Source organism: Lytechinus variegatus, chromosome 2 (genome assembly GCF_018143015.1).
Source record: "Lytechinus variegatus isolate NC3 chromosome 2, Lvar_3.0, whole genome shotgun sequence".
Classification (NCBI taxonomy): Eukaryota; Metazoa; Echinodermata; class Echinoidea; order Temnopleuroida; family Toxopneustidae; genus Lytechinus; species Lytechinus variegatus.
The window spans coordinates 14,230,594-14,257,128 of NC_054741.1; the positions used below are offsets into that span (position 1 = coordinate 14,230,594).

The 26,535-nt window shown below is 36.2% G+C and overlaps 1 protein-coding gene and 1 long non-coding RNA gene across 2 annotated transcripts; both read left to right on the forward strand.

The window, feature by feature from the left end:
* Positions 1-388: 388 nt before the first annotated feature.
* Positions 389-25,419, forward strand: LOC121407390 (alanine--tRNA ligase, cytoplasmic-like). Its single transcript, XM_041598446.1, is given in 22 exon segments — positions 389-495; positions 2,969-3,154; positions 5,355-5,543; positions 5,907-6,052; positions 6,981-7,172; positions 7,618-7,762; positions 8,558-8,703; positions 9,835-9,943; positions 10,488-10,641; positions 11,327-11,451; positions 11,898-12,042; positions 13,904-14,073; positions 14,562-14,690; positions 18,654-18,791; positions 19,180-19,320; positions 19,736-19,848; positions 20,908-21,016; positions 21,785-21,904; positions 22,292-22,411; positions 22,864-22,989; positions 22,991-23,065; positions 23,515-25,419. Coding segments are annotated over 21 exon segments (2,922 nt in total). The 5' UTR covers positions 389-495; positions 2,969-3,001; the 3' UTR covers positions 23,692-25,419.
* Positions 15,729-16,257, forward strand: LOC121407391. Its single transcript, XR_005968910.1, has 2 exons — positions 15,729-16,132; positions 16,220-16,257. It is a non-coding gene; the product is annotated as an uncharacterized LOC121407391 (long non-coding RNA).
* Positions 25,420-26,535: the final 1,116 nt, after the last annotated feature.

Genomic DNA, 26,535 nt, shown 5'->3' on the forward strand with positions numbered 1-26,535 from the left:
TCAGATAAGATAAAATGCAAAATAATAATGACAGTGATTGTAAAGGAATAATTTTTATAATAGATAATAAATGAAAATATGAAATTTGAAGAGATATACAGTACCGGTTAAAAATGATAAGAAATAAGTAATAAACTGAAAGAAAAATAAATAGATTGCAGTAAACAGAATATCAGAATTAGATGGTTGACCCTGATTAGAGTTTATATGCGTTTACATTAATAATTTGACTAATTTATTCAGCTTGGAAATATGTTCCATTCCCCAGGATCATTGTTAATTAGTAGGATTAACATACTGGTATTGAAATGCCTCCGGTAGCATCTGCATACAACATGTTCGAATCCCTACCCCGGGATCCCTACAAACTGGATTTGCACTACATACTACGATACGTACCGTATATATACGGTATACCGATACACCGTTATTTACCATTTGCCCACGTGTGTACAAAAAATCGATCCCGATAGAGCAGCTGTCATTGAGGGAAGGGTAAGAATCTGATTATTACGATATTTATTTCCTATGAAACTAAGTTATGATTGGCGAATGAGTGGATAGATATTTCTCATTGTTTTGGGGGCAGAAATTTCATTTTAGAGGGATTAGATATGTTGCATTGATATTTATTTCTGTGTCATTTCTGCTGCGAAATGCGATGGGCAAACTGAGCATGTCGCTTGCCTGAACTCTGGGGTCGATAGCGTTGGTACCGGTACCCCGTTCGAAAGAGCAGTGCGATTTATACCGCACCCATTCATTGTTCCGCCCGATTGAAGATGATTGCATCAGCAATTCAACATAGAAAGGTTATAGTAATAATGTTTTATTTTGCTGCTCATTACTCCAAAATCTTTTCTTCAACTTCAAGAATAAAATACAAAAATCAGTCAACCACCTGCATTTACCAGTATTTACTATACTTGATGAAACTTGAAAGAAACTTAAAGTTTTACGTTTTAGAACAGGATGATTGACTTCAAGTTACAACAACACTCTTCACACAAAAATATTCTTGAAATTCATTAAACTTTTACCATACTCTGAAAATGCATAAATGCACCCTTTTTTCTCTTTTCATTCCTAAGCTTCACAAAGAAGCACAATGCACATACATGCACAACTGATGACATATTCGTGGAATTGATTCTTCCGAGCTGGAGTTGAGAACAAATGAGCTTCAATTTACCAGTAGATAAAATATCAAAGGTAATTTTCTATGCTCGGTCATGTATTGTAAAATGGTATTCTACGGTGATATTACGATCATGAGCTGAGAAGAGTTTCTGCAATTGAATGTTTGAGAATCAATCCTGACATAATTTTTCGAGATAAGTGCAGCTCAATACTCGTTCACAAATTTGTGATGTCCGTCATTAAAAATGGAAACAATTTTTTTCTTTTATCCTCCTAATTGAGGTTTTTATTCACAATAACATGTAGATATATATATATACAAACACATGAAACACAAAAATCAAATCAGTTCAATATGCAATAATTTTTTGAATATCACATTTCTTCAAAATTCTGAACTTGCTTGTTTGTTTACATGAAACATTCTAAATGAATAATCATAATAATCTTGAATTCAATCCATAAAGAATTTGCATCTTATCTTTTTCCTTTAAATATATGCTTTGCATAATTTCGATAAATAACAAATTGAGCAATAACACAAAATAGATTACACATAACATGGCTGGAATTTTGCAGATCATACCCTATAATTAATGTTTTTTCATCCATAGAAATAATAATCTTGAAAATATAAAATACCAATCTTTCTATAATCTTCCAAAATAACCGAAATAAAATACAAATGTACCACAAATGTTTCACATTAAGCTGTAACGTTAAATTCATATATTGTTATTGATTATAATATCAATTATTTTTAGATTATTACAATTGAATAATTTTCTATGGGCATAAGAAATATTAATGAGAGCAAGGTTTATTTTACGTTTATTGTGTCATAATTTTCCTTTTTAGATCCATTTTGATTTTGTTTGATTAAAGCATAGTGCACATGCGAGAACGATGAGGATGCAATGCCATTCATGAATTCATCGTGCATGAATTATCTCAGCACGAACAGATGAGCAAAACTCGAACTGAAATCAAAATAAACATCAAAATGTATGGCGAATAGGCATCATACTAACAAAATAGGTTTCATTTTGGGGGAATACAATTCAAGCTAAGTATGATGGGGTGTCCAAACTTTGCGCACTTTTCAAAAAATCAGGCTTAATTTTGTTCACAAAATATTCATAATTTATACAAAAACAAATCAAGAAATAGTTACCACATTGACGGCAAGATTGTAAACTATAAAATCATGGACAAAAATGTAAAGTAGGTCAAGGGATTTCGCCGGTATCATGATCTCAAAATTCTATTCTGATCGGCGAATGCGGGTTGTGCTGGAAAACTGTTCAGAATAAGTGTGACCTAACTTCGCGCACCAAAGCTTTTGTGGAGATTTAAACAAACACTCAAGCTCAAAAAGTGAAATATTTATAACAGATTGATGGCAAAATGCTATAGAATCGGTTAGTACCACATTTAACTCACATTTTTGATGATTTCTGCTTGCAAAATGGTGATATTGTGATGCTTGTTGATTTCTTCAAAACATGAATCTCAAGAGGATGTTATTGGACAATGATTGCATCATCTTCCAAATTTCAATTAGTTGCATAACAATCAAACATGAAGATTATATTTCTGTTTTCTTTTCTTGAGCCTAGATTACATACCTGTACGTTCTATGTAGTTTTTTTTTTTTTCAAATTCAATACATACATGTATATATGGCAAAGTGATTCCCCCTGCATTTATTTTTTCATCAGTCCATTAGGCCCTCTTAACTGTCACATTATACTCTGTACTTTATAATTAAACAGACAGAGACTCTATTCAGATTGGTGCAAATTATCAATATTCTTTAATCACCTAGGCTTTATACAGTTGAACGGATTAAAACGTAAGAATGGATGCTAGTCTCACCTCAAAAGATATTCGTCAGATCTTCATTGACTACCATGTGAAACTGAATGATCTCCCTCATGACTTTTGGAGGTCATCTTCTGTCATCCCTCTGGATGATCCAACCCTTCTCTTCGCCAATGCGGGTATGAATCAGGTGAGAAATAATTCCTTCTTTCGTACCCTTACAGGTAGGCCTACAATGATATTCCTCCTTTTTTCCTGTGACTTTTTTATAAACAAATTAACATAGAAAATACAATATCAGACTGTGTAAATGAATATTTGATTTGTATTTAAAAAAATATAATATTAATTACAAGCAGAATAATGAACCTAGTTGTATTTGCTATGACATATTGATTAAAATTATGGAAAGGATGCAACCATTTAGCTCTTGACTGCATGACAACCCATTTTAAAAATGGTATTTTCCATGTCTGAAAATCTGTAATACTGTTTCATACTTGATCTACATGTAATATGGAAATTCGGTTTTATCATAGAACCAAAATATATTTCACTGTCCAGTGTCCCTACTCTGTAAGACTTTTTTTAACTTGATGTTCACAGCAATGAATGTTTTTACATATCACTGAGTTATTACAGTCATATATATATATATATTTTTTAAATGATAAAATAATCAATTTATTAATCCTTCTGTATAGGGGAGGAGTTATTCTATACCAGAAACACGAACAGTGGCTCTCCAGAAATATTGTAATATCCATTTTAATATATTGACTGGAAAAAATAGATTTTTTAAAGGAACAGGAAAGGAGCTTCTAGCGAATATGTTTCAAATATTAACTGGATAATATAACAATATATGGAATAGACTGCCAAGTACTATCAGGAATATGAACACTCTCAACACATTCCAATCTAGTGTCAAATATTATATATTTTTACAATCATATTAGTGATGTGGCTGAAGTCCATGTCTTTTCCTCATATGAATGTTATGTTTGATGATTTTTATTGTGAATATTTCCAAGATATGTAGCGCCCTGAGTAATGATCCATTAGAAAGTGCGCATTAGAAATACTTATTATAATTATTTTATTGAGAGTTTAATATGAGAGAAATATTAACTGACAGTCAAATATGTGAGTTATGGCAGGCATTGAAAACATATATATCTTTGGCAGTTTGTATTTTTGATACACATACTGGTACTTAATCTTGGAGACTTTAGTTAGCGGGCTCTAGTTAATAGTTGAAAAGTGCAGTACTAATATTTCAATTTAAAAACAAGATGATGATAACTTGATGTACATTTAATAGCAGCCTATGTTTGATTTTTTTTCTGTACATAACTTAATAATCACTTATAGTATTTGATAGATTTGTTGTATTTCTGTTGTATATTAGAGATCTTTTGAAATGGTTACTAGTTACAGTACTACTGCTTTAAAGTTGCTGTCTTTTGAAATGATGTGTACAGCATGTATAGCCAGCTTGGCAAGATACAGACCATAACAGAATTTCAACCTTGAACCATGATATCATCAATGGATATGTAGACTTGATCCCTTTTAAGGTTTGGATGATAGATATGAGTAAGGGAAAAGATGATGAGATAATGATGGGTGATTCATTACTGCTCACTATTGATGACTGAAAACTTACAATGGGCCAAATAAGTTACACTGAGTGTACAATTGCATGTATTCTGAGCTCCTATCCTGTATCGGCTCTATGTATAAATTAAGTAGTTTCTGTCAGTTAAATTCCAGTTGTGATAACAGTGACAAAGTGAAATAAAGTCAGATATTGTAATAAAATGTGTTTTTTTATCAATAAGAATAATTAGAGCCAAACAAATTTGTTTGAAAATGTGTAATTTTCAAATAATTGTTTTGAAAATGTGTAATTTTCAAGTATTTGGCAACAAAAAGACCAGGGCATTCTGTCTTAAGACAGGCTTTTTTAAGGGAATGATTGATATAATATTTACCCATGTGTGCTAAATATATGATTTATATTAATGCAAAAATCCACTAGAGTGCTCAGTGCGTAATAAAAGAAAGGAAGAAGAAAATCTGTGTACAGCAAGAAATGAAAGACAAGACTCAATGACATTTAAGACAATTAAGATTAAAAACCACTAAGCATTGAATAAACTCATATTACCATTGAAATGTATCAACAGAAGTGCAGTCTTGTATATCAAAAACAGTTGGACCAGCATATATGCAAAAAAAAAACTGTACCTCCCATGTATGAGACTGACACAAATACATGTACTAAGCTTGCATTGGATAAGATCTTATAGGAGTGTATTTGTGGACTAGATTGATGTATGAAGTGTGTAGAGTATGTAATTGTACGTTTCTTATTTGTCCATCAGTTCAAGCCAATCTTCCAAGGGACAGTAGACCCTAACAGTGACCTTGGGAGGTTGGCCCGTGCTGTCAACAGTCAGAAGTGCATCCGTGCTGGTGGCAAGCACAATGACCTTGATGATGTGGGCAAAGATGTCTACCATCATACATTCTTTGAGATGTTGGGCACCTGGTCATTCGGCGACTACTTCAAGGTAAGACTTATTTTTCATCAAACTGCTATCTGATATGTTTTTACTTAATTGGTGATTGTCGGATTATGACATCTGGGACACAATTTGCCATAATATCATTGATCTCCTGTAAAGGCGATACGCATCTACATCTCTTGATTAAGTAACAAGTGAAATGGCAACAGCTTACCTTGCTGTCGTCATTTCCCCATTGTTGACAAGGAATTCATGTTACAAAAAAAATATTTTCAATATATTCATTTCCATCTTCAATTTTTTCTTGATGATTATGAAATGAATATTTAAAATATTAAGAGTTTGCTAACCAATGATACATGTTATGACTCAAATAACTCAACTATGATTTTCATTTGATGGTGTCAGAAAGAGTCTTGTGAAATGTCTTGGAAGCTGCTAACTGAGGTCTACAAGCTCCCTGCTGAGAGGATGTATATCACATACTTTGGAGGAGATGCCAAGGCAGGGCTTGAACCAGACATGGAATGCAAGCAGATCTGGCTTGATCTTGGGTAAGTAATGAAGTCAGTTCTCCCATGTTTCGTCGTATGGTTTTTAATAATGCTGCAACCACAGGAGATTTGTCTTGTATTGGGAATCTGCTGTCAGACTAATTATTAGTGATGGGTTTAAAGTTTCAGGTTTGATACATGTTTTTGACTTGTTATTTACACTGTATCTCTCTTGCTCACTGCCTCCATAGATATTCAGCTGTTCGCAGTTGAATTATCTTTATCCTTTTTAAATTTGTAAAGGGAACTCCTGATTCTTGTCAGCTACAGGACAAATGAAACTACAGGAAAGGTTGTTCTGGTTCAGTTGAAAAGTCTTACTATAGTTCATAGTCTTACTTTAGTTTATACAGTCTAACTATGGTTCTTAAGATTCTTCAAGTCCTGTCATGAAATTGATGTCATTATTAACCAATTGCTACCCAGGTGTTAACTGTTCACTTGTTAAAAAGATATCTTTGAATTTTGCAAGTACTAAATTCAATGACTACTTATAAATGGTTTAACAGACGGTCTTCAAGCACCCTTGCAGATGGATAAATATTTCTTACACAGATATAGACATAACTGATATCTCCATATCTAAGGAGCATTGTTTCAATCTGAGGGACGTGGGTTCAATTCCTAGCCATGTCGTGTTTTCCTTCAAGAAATTTACCCACATTGTGTTGCACTCGACCCAGTTGAGGTGAATGGGTTTCTGTTAGGAAGAAATTCCTCGAATGCCAGAGCACCTGTTTGCGGCAGGCTAAAGCCGGGGTAGTAATAATAACATTGAAATGCACAGTTGAGTATATAGAAATTGCGCAATATTAAATGTACAATTATTATTTCTCCTGTATCAGAATATTTTCTATTCCAAATGTCTTTTTTACCATTCTGGTTTCTTCAATTTTTCACCTTTTTTTTCCTTTCCTGCATATAACAGGATCCCTGAAGAGCGTGTGATGCCGTTTGGCATGAAGGATAACTTCTGGGAGATGGGAGAAGTAGGGCCATGTGGGCCGTGTACCGAGATCCACTTTGATCGTATTGGGGATCGTGATGCCCGAGCCATGGTCAATATGGATGTGCCTGACGTGCTGGAGATCTGGAACCTTGTATTCACGCAGTTCAACAGGTAATTCTACATATTTATCCTACTGTGTCAGCATATCCATGTTTAGAACACAACATTGTTGAGTTGTAGCTGAGTGAATCGGTCCAGACTTTGAACCACATAGTCGGGGGTTAAATTCCCACCAAAGCACCTGTTGGCAAGGTGTTTACATTTGCCACTCTTCCTGGACCTTGTGGTTTAAAGTGCAGATAAATATCCACTGAGCCTCAACACCTCCAGATAAGTGAGAGAGTAGAGTGATCTCTTTTGAGGTATGACAGAGTTCTTGGAAGGACTGTAAACCAGATGAGATACAAGTATGTTGACTGAAGGCAGGAGAAGAGTTGGAGAATATTGGAAGTGACTAGTAATACCTAGTAAAATTGGAATTGAGATAATTTCGATAAAACCACTGACACTGATCAGTATTTTACTCTAATCTTCTTCTTTATTTCAATCTTAACAGAGAGACAGATGGCTCACTGAAGGTTCTACCTAAGAAGTGTGTTGACACTGGAATGGGTTTGGAGAGGATAACATCAGTCATACAGGGAAAGTCGTCTAACTATGACACTGATCTTTTCAAGCCTATCTTTGATGCCATTCATAAGGTGAGTTGATGCTGTTAATCGTTCACCCCTTTCACAAGTTGGACCACTTAAACCAAAGCCTTGACATTTTTTTTAAATTTCCGGCAATATTTTGTTCATTTTAATTCAGTCAAATTTATAACCTGTAGGCAACTTGTCAAAGGTCTTTGTTGTATCTTTTGGCAGGAATCACACAATAAGTGTGCTATATATCTTTTTATAGCAGCTTTCCTGCATTGCCCATTACCCATGTCTGTAGATGATAAAATAGAGGATAAGTAGTAAACAAATGCTTGCAGGATTCCTGCTGGAAAGACATAAGTGACTTACGATAAGGTGATAAGTTTCCTGACACTAATAAGATGTCATATTTTACAGGTGTATATTCCTTCGACTTTAATCATAATCTTAGGCTGGTTGTAAAGTATAGGGACAACCTGTTCTAGTTGTTGAAATTTTTTTCTTTTTTGTTCTTATTTTTGTGCCATGAGCATTGATACCTGGTAGGAATGTCAGTTCTTCAGTTGTTATCATTTCATGTTATATTGTGTTAGCAGCACTTGACTTTGGCATTAACAAAGTTCAGTGTTAATGAAAGACACACCATAATTGATCTTTTTACGAAGGCCCTCCCAAAACCCCCAAATCAGAAATAATACCATTACTCTTGTAAGCACTGAATTAGGACTCATAAGGACTGGGGGGGGGGGGGGTAAACGACTACAAGGTAGGTTGTGTTAGACACACCTGTTATGTTAATTTTTGTTTATGATTGGGGATCTGATAAGAGTAAGTCTTGTGCTGATTTCTTCACAGGCAACTGGTGTCCGTGAGTACACGGGACATGTTGGAGCAGAGGATGTAGATGGTATTGACATGGCATACAGGGTTGTAGCTGATCATATCCGTACATTGACCATTGCTCTCTCAGATGGGGGCAGACCAGATAATGTTGGAAGAGGGTAAGTAGACATGGTATAATAGACCAGGGGGGTGTTTCACAAAGATTTAAGTTTGACTTGAGTCGCACTTAAATGCCGACGCGTACATGATATGCAACGCGCAATCTTATTGATAGATATGCATTAGTGCGCGTCCTCATGACACGATCTGACCTATGCAGTCAAGCCTTTCATACCTTACGCAACGTGGTATTCAAGTGCGACTCTAAGTTATACTTTAATCTTTGTGAAACACCCCTCAGGTGGGTGTTTCATAAAGCTGTTCGCAAGAAACGAATTACTTTACGCACGACTGGTGATCCTTTCTTGTGCTATGTGATATCCCTATGCAATTGATTTATGACCTAAGAACATGTTCCAGTCGTGCGTAAAGTCATGTATAACTTTACAAACAGCTTAATGACACACCCACCAGGCAGATCTTTAGGATTTATCATACACAATAATCAATGTAATCATTTGTAGGAGCCCTCTGATCGATTTTCTAAGCCTGATGTTACAGGGCCTTGTCTTTTATAGTAAGACTATGTCCCAAGTGTCCACTATTCTTTGATCAGGTATTCACAAAGTAATAGGTGCCTCATGAATAGTTTCTTAATTCCCCTGTGAAAAGTGAAAACCTCCATCTGAAATTCTGAATATTATGGAAAGCATCTTGAGTGAACAAGATATACATGCACCTTTCAGTTCCGAGCACCTAGAAACATGCTCTTCTGTTTGCTCTTTGGATATTTTCAGTGATGCCCGATGTTTGGAACACCAGATTACAAGAATTTAATATTGCTTTATCAGGCAATCATCAAATAGTTTCATGTCAGCGGGTTCAGATTTTATTTAAGTGCTCTTCACATGCACATGGTGATGATTTTTTTTTACCTGATGGCTAAGAGAAGAAAAATGGATATGATGAGCAAACCATGTCTTGAATGAAACATAGATCACTGAACATTGCTTCATCAGTATCACTTTACCATTTGGAAATAAGACCAATGTAGATGAAATCAATTAGCATACTGTATAGAAACTTTTAAATGTTTGTTAGACTTATTTTATGTTATCAATAATTACATGTTAAATGCTTGAAAAACCAGTGGTGTAATGCTTATCTTTATATACGGTATTGCCCTCCAGTTATGTTTTAAGAAGAATCCTGCGTCGTGCTGTTCGCTTCGCCACAGAAAAGCTGAATGCCAAGCAAGGACTCTTTGCTTCTCTTGTCACAATTGTTCAAGATATATTGGTAAGAAATAGTACCATATCATGTTTGTTTCTCCACCCACAATAGGTGGTTGTTAGGGTTGTCTGTCTGTCAGTCCATCCTTTTTCCATTCTTGTGATAACTAAAGAACTATTGAATCTTGGCCTATGCAAGCATGTAGGAAGGATGATGATCTGACGAGGATTTTCGGTTATGAGGTCAAATGGTTCACAGGTCATTATTTGAAAATGTATGAATTAGGTGTGTGATAAAATTATTCAAATCTGGCAGTTTGTGGAAGCATAGATTTTGACTGTGCAGTTGATAATCCACCTAGTTTTAATCACAAGATTGTTATTTATTCATGAATTATTTAATTTAATATTGTAGATAAAAGGCACCACTGCAATGCAATTTTCCTGCATGCAAATAAATTCACCTGTCTCAGAACACCAAGGAGTATGGTGGGGTTTGAACTCACAACCTTCTGATTATTTAATAGGCAATAGTCAGAACCACTACACCATGACATTCCCAGTATTAGGAAAAGCCTTGTAAATGTTGCTTGATTATTTGATCTCTCCAGGGCGAAGCATTCCCTGAGGTCATGAAAGATCCTCAGATGGTGATGGATGTCCTGAATGAGGAAGAGGCTCAGTTTCTCAAGACCCTCAATAGAGGGCGCCGTGTACTGGAGAAGACCATCTCTCGACTTGGCCCTGATTGCAAAGTCCTACCAGGTAAGAAATATAACCATCAAATGATTCACTTCTATGGGGCATGTCTTGAGTTACATTCAATTTGTGTGTTTCACAATGCTTCACCCATGTTCATTATCATGAGAGGCTGCTCGTTTGATGACATCTTTTCATAAGACATACAAGATAGCACAGCCGTGAGTGAGGATTGAAAGATTAACAAACCAGTGAAAGATGAATCCCAAGTGCAGGGAATAACACAGATTAATCATTGAGATACCAGGAAATTTAGTATTAAAGTGATATTTTAAATCCCTTTCAAAGAAAAACACTTGAATTAATGCATGATGTTGAGTACACCCTGGTCGACCATTCTCTCGGGATTAACATCACAAGAAGAATGCAACTTGCACGCATGTATTATGAAATGTACAAATTCAGTTCTATCTCAACTATTAACATGAAGGAGTTATGGCACAATAGTGGCATAACTTTCACACAAGTATTATGAAACACACAAAAATGGTTAGGTTGCTCTGAATCAATATCACATCAAGAGTTCAGACATTTGAGTGCTACATTGACCTTTTGACCCTGTCATTACCTCAGTCAAGTAGCATGGCTTCTGTGCGATATCTTCCTGCATTGGTTCCCTGTGGATCTTCAATAATGCTTTATTGACATTTATTAAATTGACCCTTGACCTTTTGAACCTTTCGTGACCCAGGTCAAGCAGCATGGCTACTGTATGACACCTATGGGTTTCCTGTGGATCTGACCGGTCTCATGGTAGAAGAGAAAGGGATGTCTGTTGACTGTGCAGCGTATGAAGAGGCCAAGAAGAAAGCCCAGGTACAGTATGTGTTGAAAAGATGAACTCTTGGGTTTGTTACAGAAAGTAAAGCCATTGAATGCAATAAAACGATTAATTACAAATCCCATATCAATATACACATCATGTCAAACTTCAAATGAACTAATATTACTTCTTGGATTTTTCTTATTTAATGCAAAGTGCAATTTATTTCTAAAATGGTGTCGCATCGGATTGCATAGTGTGCACTGGGCTTTAGATTGCGGATTATTTTATTATATTTATTTTCAGTGTTCAACATACAAATTATTGATAATAGATATACAAATAAGGAGCAAATACAATGAACATACTAATCTACACTGGTAAAATTCATACAAGAGAAACTTGTATCAGATAAGACAAAATTCTAAGGATGCCAAAAGTCCAAAACATTAAACTCATTTATTTTCTGCTTCTGTATTTTTTTCTTGTTTCTCTGTAGTTACTATCACAAGGAAAGGGCTCAGGTGTGGATGATACCATCGGCCTTGATGTCCATTCTATCAATGAATTACAAGAGAAGAGGAAGGTGCCTCCAACCAATGACTCCTTTAAATACAAGTACGAGAGCAACGATGGCTCATACAGTAAGTCTTCTCTGGGGATGGCGATAGGGGTGTAAATGCGTCTTTTTTAACATACAGTGTAGATTCCACTTGTGACAATAATCTAAACATGGGTTCAAAGTGAACTCTTTAGAGTAATCACCGAAGCGTCTGTATGTATAATTAGCAAATATGTGCCAAATAATTCTGGTGGTTGTATTGCTGTGTAATTGATGAGAAATCGGGCATAAAAAGCATTGCATTCCATCTAGGTGTTAAAATGCTGTCTCACATGTGCTTATCTGTGTTTGTGATTTTCAGTGTGATCATTATCTTCAGCTTTGATTAAATGATTTCACAGAGTTAGATTCATGTAAGTGAAGTAGATCTAGATTTACAGTGATATGGTGATAATTGACCTTGATTTCAAGAACTTTCCAATGATTGATTGATTTTATTTTATTTCTGCATTAAAGATAAATATGCAACATAACATCTACAAATGTGATACATTTAAGTTTTACAAAACAATAGTCATAATCAAGCAATGAAAAATAAATATCAACAAGACGCATTATTCAATTAAAGGAAAATATCAGTTTAAACGAATGCAGGAGACCACCATCGTGAGCGGTTAAAGAGAAATGCCAGTAGTTGCAGTAAACACTGATTTCATGAGAAAGTCTGTAAAACCAGGCTTAATTGTCAGTATATCATCGAGGATCTAGATCTGGTATAGTTACATAAACTGAACTTTGTGAAATCTTGAAATCTACGCTGAAAAATGTTCACACTGAAGATCACCAACACAGATAGGAACACGTGGGACAGTGTATTATTATTGTTGGAATAAAGACCCGACGGAAGTGACCGAATCCGCGCTTATTTTGCTTATTTCTCAGCAATTACACAATTTCTTCCAGAATCCTTCGGCACATATTTTTTATTCATACAACCAGACACTTGGGTGGTCATTATATTAGATTCTGTAAAAAGTCATTTTGAGATCGTTACCAATACTAGAATTTATCTTTAAACTTGAAAATAATGGCTGCCTCGTAAAAATGGTACATAAATGTCTTTCTTCATTGATCAAGTGGGTGCAATGCAGGTGAAATAACTGTATGCTGCCACTACAGGTACATTAGTTACGAAGATAGTTTGATATAGGAGTCTGAGTCATTCATCATCCCCCCTGGCTGTTATCCCTTCTATCCAAGACATGGGGAGCATTTCGTTAAACAAATGGCGATTTTCACTATTTGTTACAAGCTACTGAGATCCTTGCTTTTGATTGGCTGAGATCAAATTTGTCAGTTGAAATCACTGACAAGGTGCTTCATGAAACAGCCCACTGGTGAGTTGTTCACAGGAGATCTCCAAGCCTCCAAATTCTTGACAAGTCTGTCCCATGATGCATGTGTGTTTGTTTTTAAGTTCCAGCAACTAATGTTTCGATATCCTTTCTCCATCAAGTGCATCAAGTCCTAGGAATTCAGAAAATAAAATAAATGAGAATTTGGAGTCATTCCTGTATGACAGTTGCCACTGGTGATGTAGTTTTATTTTTGTGGTAATTATGTAGCAGGGAATAGTTTCACTTCTCACATTTGATTTTGGCATTTCTGGATGTAAGCGAAACGCTTTCAACTATATTCTGTAAGTCCTATGTGAAAAATTGCTTCACAAAATAAATTGTGAATTTGGAGCCTGCAGGTCGAAGATCAACTAAACAGCTCATTATTTTCAGATTAGTTTACATGTGATGACATGATAACAAAAATGATGGGCAGATTAGTGTGTGAATATTTCACACTAAAATATTAATCAAGCTTGAATTTGGAGTAGGAAGGTCAAAAGGATGCGACATTAAAGTTTTTTCATCTTACTTTTCTTTATGCAGCTTTTGAGTCAACGGTAGGCACAGTGATAGCTCTAAGGAAGGATAGGCAGTTTGTTGAGGAGGTCAGCCATGGGGAAGACTGTGGAGTACTCCTAGACCAAACATGCTTCTATGCAGAGTCTGGTGGTCAGATCTATGATGAAGGCTTCATGGAGAAAGAAGGAGACACGGTAAGAACTTGACTGTTAAGTGATCCTCTTAAATAAGCTTTTGTATACCAGACCCACATTTTTTTCACTTTGTGAATTTCTCAAGCCATGATGATTTGAGAGCAATGTAACTTTCCATATGAACTAATACAGAGCCAAGTCATTTCAGGAAGGTACCACATATAAGGGATCAGAAATTGTTGCTGATGATGATGATGGTGATGATGATGATGATGATGATGATGATGGTGATGATGGTGATGGTGACGATGGTGATGGTGATGATCATGATGATGAAGAAGAGGAAGAAAAGGTCGAGTCACTCTGATGGTTATAATGTTGATAATGGTGAGTATTATGAAGAAAGTGATGTAAAAATTTGATGATCATGATGATAACAACAGTCATAAAGATAATCAACATATACCCATTAATAACCTTGTCTTATAATTTCTGTTCTTTCTACACCTTTCTACATCTCCATCTCTTTCTATCTTTCCTCCAAAAAGGATGTAGAGTTCCGGGTAACCAATGTCCAAGTGAAAGGAGGCTACTGTCTTCACATTGGAAAGGTATCAGCCGTCGGAGACACAACTAAAATCAGAGTTGGAGATAAGCTGAATCTCTACATTGATGAGGTAAAAATCTTTTACAAGATTTCTTAATTTTTGTTAAAGAGGGATTTGTTGACTGTTTTCATGAGGAATTTGACACCATTTTGATATAAATCATATGCAGTTGAGCCATGGTAGATCAAGATTTATGACTAGTAGATGCTACTGGATATTGTTGTAACCCGCACCCGTTGCGGTACGGGTTAACCTGCCGGTATGCCTCCGATCGCGGGTTGCGGGCCGAGTTCATTCTCAAACCCGCAGACCGTCATGCGAAAAAAAGGGAGAATAAACGACGCATAATAAAAACATTCACAGTGAAAATTGAGTTAAGATCATGTGCTTCTTACGTGGCAGATTCTTTTAGAGACATTTATATTTCCTTTTTAAAATGCCGGCGTATTTTTGTCTTGTGAATAGTGAACAGGACTGAGTCTGAGACAGTTCAACATGATAAATACATCGAGTTGCTCTCTTTCAGGCCAGTGCAGTAGTGCGTGCATGCAGCGCAGTCAAAAGCAACCGCATGGGCCAATGAAACTCGATGTTGAGTTTCCCGTCCCATTTTTTCCAGCTCATAATGAGGAACCGATTTCATTATTCATTATTTTTCAGAAGATGAAAGTTTGACCTTTTGTAACCTTTTAACGCACTTTATTATTATTATTGAACTTGAAGCCAGGGAAAAATTAATCATTTTTTTTGGGGGGGCTCCATTTTCATTTTTTTTGGCAATATTTCAGGGGCTCTTTTCAAATGCTACATTTTTGTATTTTGAGGAATACCTGTTCACTTATTAAATTAATTATTACTTGTTGTTTAATATTGTATGATTTTTAAAGTTTTTTTCATGCCTAGAATCTTGGATGTGGGTGTGTTTGTGTGGGTGAGACTGTGAGTTGAACTTGATATAAATGAATTTAATATCTAATTTTTACTCCATCTAATTCCAGTACTTGGCCATGTAATAAAGGCCCACATACCCTTACTTTTCCTGAAGTTCTTTGAAAACGCAGATCTCCACGAAAATTGTATTTCTCTATGGGGGAGTCTAAATTTGGTGAGAATGAACTCATTAATAACTTAAATATACATGACAATGAAGAAATCATCAAACTTCATTGGCAGTTTTGAAAAATATACCCGAAATATAAACTCTGTCTGAAGCAGAAAATCACCATCATTGAGGCCTTTACAGAGCGAATTGTCCCCCAGAGCTCTGGCAGAGAGACAGAGCTCAGACTAGCTAGCACAAGCGCCAATGCGTACGTGGGTGAGTCTCCCGTCGGCCTTGTAACAGATTAAGCTTTGATGATTTTTTGTCTGATATTTAACTCATCCCCTGGAAAAATAAAACAAATGATTTTTAAGTTATAATTAGCAAATAAGATAAGTTATTTTGGATGAGTACTAGGCCGTATGATAACTCACCAACGCGAGGTTACTAGACTTTGGGATTTATTGAGGTAGCTCAACCATACCTCGAGCGATGTTCGTGCAGGCTCCACCACTTCTACGGTTGTTGAGTGGAGCCTGCACGAACATCCCTCGAGGTATGGTTGAGCATGCAGCGTCATTCCATTCACAAAAAGAATGCAAAGATTTGCAGGTATTTACAAGATATACAAGTAATTGTCTTACTGAAAAGCTTATATTAATGTTTTAAATCAGTTTTGAATCTATATCCAAATAGTTTATTTTCAGAATTTGATTTTCAAACGCGGGCCAAATTTCATAACGCGGGCGACGGGAAACTGAACATCGAGTTTAGCGGCCATATTATCGAATGAAATACAAAACAGAAGGAAATAATATAGAGATAAACGTGAAGAAAAAATTGACTGTATCATTATCCAGGTATTTATTGCAATTTTGATTACTTTATAGACGAGGTCCCATAGAATTGAATATTGTAATTATGATTGTTGTGAGTCGCAGTGTCGACCGACCTGGACTGAAAATCAACATTGCCGCCTGCCGATCCTTGCTGGGCCCGGGCAGCCTGGGTTAGCTAGCGCGCTGAGCTGCGGCTTGCTAGCTCCGATCTGAGGCGTTAATTGCGTAATGCTTTCAATTTCGAGATCAGAGTGGACCCATTTCGTGGTACAAAGTCACCCCAAAAACATTTTCTCTCCGGAATGAAAGGCGAATTTGCAAATTGTAAGTAAATTCACTCTAGGCTAGGTAGTAGTAGACATATATTTTCCTGATTTGTATAGTGTGGGGATTGCAGAAATGTTTCATTTTTCGAAGATAAATTGACTTGCGGTTTAAAACCCGACGGGTCAGCGGGTCCCGCTTGCAAATTATTGGATTATACGGGACGGTACGGTTCGGGTTTTCACTTGCGGGTTACAACATTACTACTGGAACAGGCATTTACATTGCCTTAACATTGTCTTGGGTTAACAAATAATAATCTACTCCTAATGAAAGCTAGCGCACAACTGACTTTAATGTGTGATGTCACTCAGTACTGTATTGTGAATGATGTGATCTGTACTTTCTTGTACCAACCATTATCTTGTTTGTAAGAATATATTCTCAGAATCTATCCAACATGTTGCAATTACACAATTTCTTCCTTTGACACATTTTTGTCTCACCTGCGAAGCAAGTGAGACTATAGGCGCCGCTTTTCCGACGGCGGCGGCGGCGTCAACATCAAATCTTAACCTGAGGTTAAGTTTTTGAAATGACATCATAACTTAGAAAGTATATGGACCTAGTTAATAAAACTTGGCCATAAGGTTAATCAAGTATTACTGAACATCCTATTAGAGTTTCATGTCACATGACCAAGGTCAAAGGTCATTTAGGGTCAATGAACTTAGACCATGTTGGAGGAATCAACATCGCAATCTTAACCTGAGGTTAAGTTTTTGAAATGTCATCATAACTTAGAAAATATATGGACCTAGTTCATGAAACTTGGACATAAGGTTAGTCAAGTATCAATGAACATCCTGCATGAGTTTCACGTCACATGACCAAGGTCAAAGGTCATTTAGGGTCAATGAACTTTGGACGAATTGGGGATATCTGTTGAATTCCCATCATAACTTTGAAAGTTTATGGATCTGATTCATGAAACTTGGACATAATAGTAATCAAGCATCACTGAACATTTTGTGCAAGTTTCAGGTCACATGATCAAGGTCAAAGGTCATTTAGGGTCAATGAACTTTGGCCGAATTGGGGATATCTGTTGAATTCCCATCATAACTTTGAAAGTTTATGGATCTGATTCATGAAACTTGGACATAATAGTAATCAAGCATCACTGAACATTTTGTGCAAGTTTCAGGTCTCATGATTAAGGTCAAAGGTCATTTAGGGTCAATGAACTTTGGCCGAATCGGGGATATCTGTTGAAATACCATCATAACTTTGAAAGTTTATTGGTCTAGTTCGTTAAACTTGGACATTAGAGTAATCAAGTATCACTGAACATCCTGTGCGTGTTTCAGGTCACATGTCCAAGGTCAAAGGTCAATGAACTTTAGCCGAATTGGGTGTATCTGTTGAATTACCATCATAACTTTGAAAGTTTATGGATCTGATTCATGAAACTTGTACATAAGAGTAATCAAGTATCACTGAACATCCTGTTCCAGTTTCAGGTCACATGATCAAGGTCAAAGGTCATGTAAGGTCAATGAACTTTGGCCATGTTGGGGTTTTTTGTTGAATAACCATCATATCTCTGTAAGTTTATTGGTCTAGTTCATAAAAAGAGGACATAAGAGTAACCATGTATCACTGAACATCTTGTGCGAGTCAGAGTAGTATGCAAAGTCAGCACTGCTGCTATATTGAACCGCGTGATGCAGGTGAGACGGCCAGAGGCATTCCACTTGTTTATTTTATTCATACACAAAGACTTTTTGTGGTAATTTTATTGGATTCTGTACGAATTCATTTTGAAATATTTACCACTAAAAGTGATATGCCCATAATTTTCTTATATATCTTCAACATTTGAAGGTGAGAAGAAGGCCGGTGATGAGCAACCACACTGGGACTCATGTCTTGAACTTCGCCCTCCGCAAGGTGCTAGGTGAGGCAGACCAGCGAGGATCACTTGTGGCACCAGACAGGCTCCGATTTGATTTCAGTGCTAAGGCAAGTACAAATTTTAACATGAAATTATACATTAGACATAAAATTAGGCCTTTATTTTATCTCGGTCACATTTGTGTTTGTGAATTTCCCCATTTTGTGCATCCGTGATATAAATATTACTGTATTATTGATATTCTAGTGGTGGTGGTGGTGGTGGTAGCAATAGCAGTAGCGGCAGTAGTAGTAGAAGTATTATTAGTAGTAGTAGCAGCAGTTAGTAGTAGTGGTAGATCAACAATCACCTCACCTTCAGGTGCAACCTAAAGAAATATATAACCTGACCCGTCAGACATCTATTTTCATTCATTGTTAAAGATCTGTACCTGTCAGCTAATTCAGAGCTGCAAGATAAATCATTGAGGATATTGAATTTGATTGTCCTTTTCAGGGAGCTATGAATACAGCTCAGATCAAAGAGGCTGAAGAGATCGCCAATCAGGTCATATCAAAGAAGGAAACCGTCTATGCTAGGGTCACACCTCTCGTTGAAGCCAAGGCCATCCAAGGGTTACGTGCTATATTTGATGAGGTAGGTCCAGGGTTCCATCTTCCGATTGATCCAATCAGTCTCAACTATAGAAATTCATTATTGTCATAGTTTTCCATGCAGAATACTTGCACAACTTCCCTTCAGAAGCAAAGAGAAGCAAATTGATTATCGAGACAATGATGCATGCAGGTGTATACGTCATATTTAGAATACGGTTTGACTGTAACAAAAGCATTTTAGATGTTGGGGTTGCTGGCTTTGCATAGTGTAATGGCTTTGCATAGTGTAATTTCTGATTAAAGTTTCAAGATACTCATTGATTTTCGTATTCCAAACCTATCCTGACCTGGATATTGGTTTCAGGAAACGCAGGTCTTGATTGAATCAAAATGCTACATTGACTGTAGTCTCAGATGAATGTCCCTAATTGAAGGTGATCCTTCTCAAATTCCAGACCTATCCCGATCCAGTCCGAGTCCTGTCTGTGGGTATACCAGTCAAAGATTTGACCGCTGATCCTGCAGGGCCCGGTGGGACCATCACATCGGTGGAGTTCTGTGGTGGAACGTAAGTCCTTGTGTTCTGTAAAGGCAAGATTGGGTGTGATTGTCAGAAGGATACAGTAGATTATGTGGTCTTTGTGTCGCATTTGATTATTTAAAGTGAAACTTTGAAAGATAATGAGTAAATTATTTAGTTAGTATGGTTAGAATTAATGCACAGTCATTCATGATATACTGTTCTTTGAATCCTAGTTTGTTTTAGCTCACTTTTTGAAAATTCTTTTCATGAGACTGACCAGTGCTCTGCTAAACATAGAACCTGACATTGATGACAACATGTAATGCTTTGCCAGCTATCATATTAAAAATAAACTTTGCTAGTAGTAACAAAAGATAATAAAATGTTCACAGAATTAAGAAAACTTACACAGAATTATTTTGAAAAAAAAACATAAATCTGCCAAACAGTTTTACTGGAAAACTTATAAATACAGAGTAATTAGCAAATTAAATCAGAAAAATTATTAAAAATGCCCAACTGTTTATATTGCGGTCCCATATGTTGTTTCCTGTGTTAGCAACACTAGGAAAAGCATGTGGGAATGAAATTAATATTTCGAGCAAGCATTTTATTCTTCATAATCGAATGGGAATTTCACTGTTGGTGTAATTCGTGTAACCCACTACACAGCCAACAGGCTAGGTTACCTGGCATTCAGCATAAATTTCTGGCAACTGCTTTTCTGGTAAAGCCTTCTTGTTACCGCCTTTCCACATATTGCAAGTACAAACATTCATGCCACACCCGTTGTAAATACTTCAGAATAGGTATTTGTGCAAATGACCTGCTCTATATTTTTGTCACTAGAAAAACACATTGCAGCATTGAAAATCAATTCCATTTCATCTATTGTGAGAATGAAATGCTAGATAAAACCTTTTGTCCAAGACAGCCAGTGCAGTTCATGAACTATGGCTGACAGGGTTTTGACTTTTGATGCTTACATTTTGAAATATTATCAGTAGTATCAAACAATATATATTTCTATCTGGCAGGTCACTCACATTGACAATTGACATTCACAAAAATTGTACCCACAACTTTCCTTCCTCTTTATTTCAGCCATGTCCGCAATGCTGGTGACATAGGAACATTTGTTATAACATCTGAGGAAGCCATAGCGAAAGGAATCCGAAGGATAGTGGCCATCACTGGACAAGATGCTGATAAGGTTAGTCTCGTGGAAAGAGAAAGATTTGCGATCGAATGCAAGTTTGATTTCAGCCAATCAGAAGCAGGCTTGCCAGCCACTCCTTTTTCTAAGATTTTTTATCCACCAAATAGAGGAGCACTCCTTTTTTCCATCTAGGAAAGATAGAAAAAATATCAAGTTTTTATTATATTAAGCCCAAACATGTATTTGTGTGTTGTGTATATGGATGTAAGAGTAATATAATTTTTCAACACTTGTAATTTCTCAATCTTTAAATATAAGAATGCTGAACATGGCTTGATTTAAAAAAGTGAAGGAGACACACGGTCACACCTGACATAGAGCAGAAAAATTCGTGCTGCGTGATTGGGACTCCTGTTGGCAGGCCTGCAGAAGCTAATGAAAGGGATATGTCCTTGATTTTGTTTTAACTTGCGTTCAAACACAACTCTCTTTGCAAAAGTCCTAGGAGTCTGAACACAAACTTTCTATGGTTGTAGACTTTTCATGACAAATGGAGATGATTTCCACAGGAACATTTTGCCAAAGAAAGGGAAATGGAATGTCTTTGTTGAGCATTTGACTTTGAGGATGTTGCCATCTACGTTTATAGTATCATTTAATTTTTTATGGATGTTGGAAACGATGTGTCCAGATTTGAAGGTAAATGTTGCATTTTGATATCAAATTTTACTAGATTGTGCAAATTCTGTGAAGTTATTGACTCCTCAGCTCTCAAAAGTATTGGAAAATGAGCTCTCTTAAATATTTATATTTTTCTCTCAGGCAAATGTTCGTGCAGAAGGCCTAGAAAAGCAGGTAGAAGCTCTCGCTGCCAAGATCCAAGATAAAGAAGCTAGATTGACTCAGAAAATACTCTCAAAGGCTGTTTATGAGCTTGGAAATGTGAGTAAAGAGGGGTATTTTTCATTTGAAATTGCAGACTGGTCGACACCTCGCTTTGTCTTCTTTCCATTCGTTTTCATCCTAGTTTATCTCCTCTATGTGCTCTTATTGTCATTGAGCCATGAACCATTTTGTCCAATTTCCAGTTCAGGCTATAATATCTATTTCATCTAATATCACTGTGCTCTATCTAGTCTATATGATGTTTGTGAATCAAATTTTAATTTGACAATTTGCAGAATAATTATTAGACTTGTTATTATTTTACCATTATTACTTTTTTTGGGTTGCACAAGATTTTAGCTCTGCTTACAGTAAATATCTGTTTGTAGGCGATTTGTGAAAAACTATCGGAGTGCTTTGAATTAAACTTTATTTTTCTTTCAGGATCTGAATGTAGCGATAGTTCCCCAGTGGAGGAAAGATACAATGCGCAACCGACTGAAAGAGCTCAAGAAGTGCCTTGATGATATGGATAAAGCAAAGAAAGCTGAGATGCTACAGAATGTAAGCATAGATTCTTAATCCATGAGACCAAAGGGGATGATAGTAATTGTCCAATCCCTGCTTTTTAAAGTGCTCTTGTCTTTCTTCCTATAGATCTAGATCTACTTCCACAATTTGTTGGACTGTCATGATGCTTATTGATTACAGTGGCAAATCTACGTGTTTTGGGGGTTAACCCCCCCCCCTCCCCCCTTTGGGCTGCCATTGCCAAGTAAACAAAAAAGAAATGACCTACATATTTTAGTGCCAACCCCAAACTGCCTTCATTTTGTAGTGAACCCTTCTTTTTTTTTCTTTCTTTTTTTTTTCTTGTCAAATTTCTCGGTCAAATACCCTCCTTGAAAAAAAGCTACATCCTGGATTATAGATTTGTGATGGTAATTACCGTTGTAACACACATGAACGTACAAAAAGAAAGGTGAATAGATATCTTATATAAATCTCTCCACCAGGCCAAGGAGAAAGCGAAGGAGCTGATTGCCAGCAACCCTGACATCCCGTTCCTTGTGGCACGACTAGAGGCTGGCTCCAACAGCAAAGCCTTGGATGCTGCACTCAAGGAATTCAAGAGCAAGTCCCCCCAAGACCTCCGCCATGCTTGTCAGCGTGGATCAGGAAGCCAGCAAGATCCTATGCCTGGCCCAAGTTCCCAAGGTAGGTCTGTCTTGACTTGTTTAAAGCTTGGGGCACACTACATGATCCATTCCGATCAGATATTCAAAGAAATTACCATAGCATTTTGTTTGACATTCCAGCCTGTAGAATCCCATCCAAGTTCCAAATAGTGGTATGAATATCAAAAAATAAAAGATCCCAGTCTATGTGTATTTCTAACATTCCTGTAGTGTAGGAATAAAAGTAGTTTCAATTCCTTTACTTCAACCACAAGGCTTGCACCAAAGCAGGATTCTGATTTAAGAATTTGTAGTGTTAGCATCTTAGAATTTTCTAGGATTACTAGCAATCATTATTTTGATTGATTGTAACTTTCAGTTATGATTGATTGTAAACTTAATGCAGCAGAGATGCTGGTTCCCAGAAAAAATATCGCTGCTAATCAAGTCGAGCTTGAATACTGATTGAATTATATTCACTCCCAACAGGATGCAGTGAGCAAGGGACTAAAGGCCAACGAATGGGTGCAGGAAGTGGCAGGCATCATGGGAGGAAAGGGCGGAGGTCGCGACGTGTCAGCACAGGCCACGGGAGATCAAACGGGAGTTGTTGACAAAGTTTTAGAGATGGCACAAAAGTTTGCCCAACTTAAATTAGGCAGTTAAAGCTGACTGATATTACGCTTTATATTCTTTGTCTATCATGTTATTTGTAAAAGACCAAGTTTATTATTACGTGAAAGTGCTGGTATAGATATATTAATGAAAATATCGTGATGACATGTTTTCCTGTTCGCCTCATTAGGCTTTTGAATATCTCGGTAAATCATGAATTCTTGCAATTTGGTATATTTCATAACTTTATAGCTTTATTTTGAAGACAACCACATCATTTGAACAGTCCTTTTTGAACTACGAATTCCAGGGATTTTTCATAACATATCATGGCATTGGTTAGGTTGTGCTCAGACGGAGCAGATGACTGCATATTCATCAAGAAGATTATACACAAATTGTCATACTTTGTGCAGCGGTTCTTAAACTTGACTTTTTTAGTTAGACTTAATTGGTGAAACACCCCCTTTTAATATCTGCAATGTGCGACCTGAAATATGAAACCTCTCTGGATTTGATTTTCAGCACTTGCAATCGGTAGAGGATTGGTTAACAATTTTATGCTTAAAATGAAGTACCGGTGTATGGAATGCACAAGAACTTACCATAGAGTTCTGTTATGTATCCTATATAGATGTTCTTTAAAGGGAATGTCTTTCAATGTTCTAAGCTTGATGCTTTTGCACTAGCCACCATGTTGCTCTTACCACAAAAGGCCATGTTTAACTGGCTCAAATACATATAGATCTGTAAGAAAAAAAATTAGTATATTTTGGACCTGGATGATATGATACGTGGAAGTATATGGGACCAAAATCCCAGAATAATTCATAGAATGTAAAATGCATAATAAGTCTATTTATGCTTGCAGTTTCAGGAGTATACCGTATTAAGATTTTTTTTTTGCCATTAAAATCAAGAATTTTAGAAACTCGTAGCTTATACTTTCGGGTATGACATAAAGATCTACTTTTATTATACAGCCCAAGACTTCACAATAGACTACAGCATATTCCATGAATAATGACACATACAAAAAATACATATATTCTGTTATCCATTCTCCTTCATTGCCAGTGAAAGGATGTAAAGCTGTAGGTCCCTTTGTCCCGAATATGCAAGTGCATGTATGTTTCTCCCAATATTGAGATATGCCATTATGCACTGGAAGAAGTGTGCATCATGGATCAGAAAGAAAAAAACTGGTTCAAAACCAAATATTTCATTTTAATTTCATGCTTATTTTATGTTCATTTCAATTTTGTTCATTTCCTTTCTTTTTCAATGTAATTGACATATTGTTCTTCAGCCAAACCGATTTGGTTCTCTTATTTAAGTTAACTTGAAATGTATAATAGAGAAAGATATTCAAGTTTGTGTGAATTTATTGAAAACATCTTGCTGTCTGTGTATGGATAACTTATTCTTATTATCATATTTATGCAATGTAACCACATCTGACTTTTGAAGCATGCATTACAAGAAATTTTTAATAAAAAATGGGATCTGGAAAGAAACAAGATGTGGATCTCAGATGATTTTATTGTTTTATCTTGCAACAGAGTAAAGTGTTATTTTTCTTTGGATTTGTTTGGTATCATTTCAGTGTATTACCCATTGCAAAACTAGTCAATCAGTTGCCATGTCTTTTAAAACAAATATGAATGAGCAGCCTTTAGAGCACCACCTCAGGTCCTCAATTACTCAAATCTGGCCAGGTTCATTACCCATAATGCACCATTCTGTGCAATGTAGTCTAGTAACGTAGACCCGCTTGAATGATAACACACTTGTTTATTACTCGGTGCATTCATACTGCAATGATTACATTACCAAAAGCGAAACAAGTACTTTTTATCTCAAACATGTTTTAGTTTTTCAATAACACAAAATTATTGGCTAATTTATTCTTTGTGTTGCTAATAGTTATCTCAACAGGTCTACTGTTAAGATTTGCTGTTTTTAACACATAGTCAGTGAGAGACCACATACCATGTTGGTCAGTTTTAAAAAGGGATCCAACTGTTGCGATAACTTGTGAGAAAGGGGAAAAGAATAAAAAAGGTACATTTTTGAAAGTTTGAACAAAATAGAAAAAATGCCATCACTATAAAGGCTATGTAAATCTCAAACTGATATTGTGGTGGGTAGATGTATCCATACGTCTATTGACATTACCATTGCTGCAAATTTTGAAATTCTCATAGGTATAGTGATTACAAACTTGTAGAACTATTAAATATTTGTACCCCCTTATTGTTTGTCTGATTTGTGCAAACTTTGGCCTTGCTACTTCTCTGCTTTTTTATTTGGTATTTAAACAATATTTTCCTTGAAGGTTTGATTTCATTTGTGTATTGCCCCTGGACAATCCAGTTGAATGGTTGTCGAATAAACAGGATGTCTGACAGATTGTATTAAAGTCGTGGCTCTTTGGTAAAAGAGGCTCCCAAGAGTCCCACCTCTCATTCTCTCTGTTCTGGTTCTCACTGGTCTGACTCCTTCCAAATGGATTAGTGATACACTGAATCATATGTACCATCAAGATATGTTCTATGTCTTTGAAAATCCATTACCCTATAGCAGAGTTCTTAAGTGTTCCTATCAGTTTTCGTTTTCGGTTAATGCAGGGATGGACTGGGTTTTATCTACATGTATTTTTTAAATGTGATTTTTGAAAGATCGGGCGCTGTTGCACGAAAGTTCATCATAATTTACTATCCAGTTTTAACTGCCATGGTAACAGTGCTTAACGTCCAATTAAGATTTCAATGGAAGTTAACATAAGATGACAAAGTTAAAGTAATAGTAAACTTGAATGCAACATGCCCCTGAATAACATGCTGCACATGCTCAAAGTAATATTTTCCTTGTGTGTGATATTCTGTATCATAA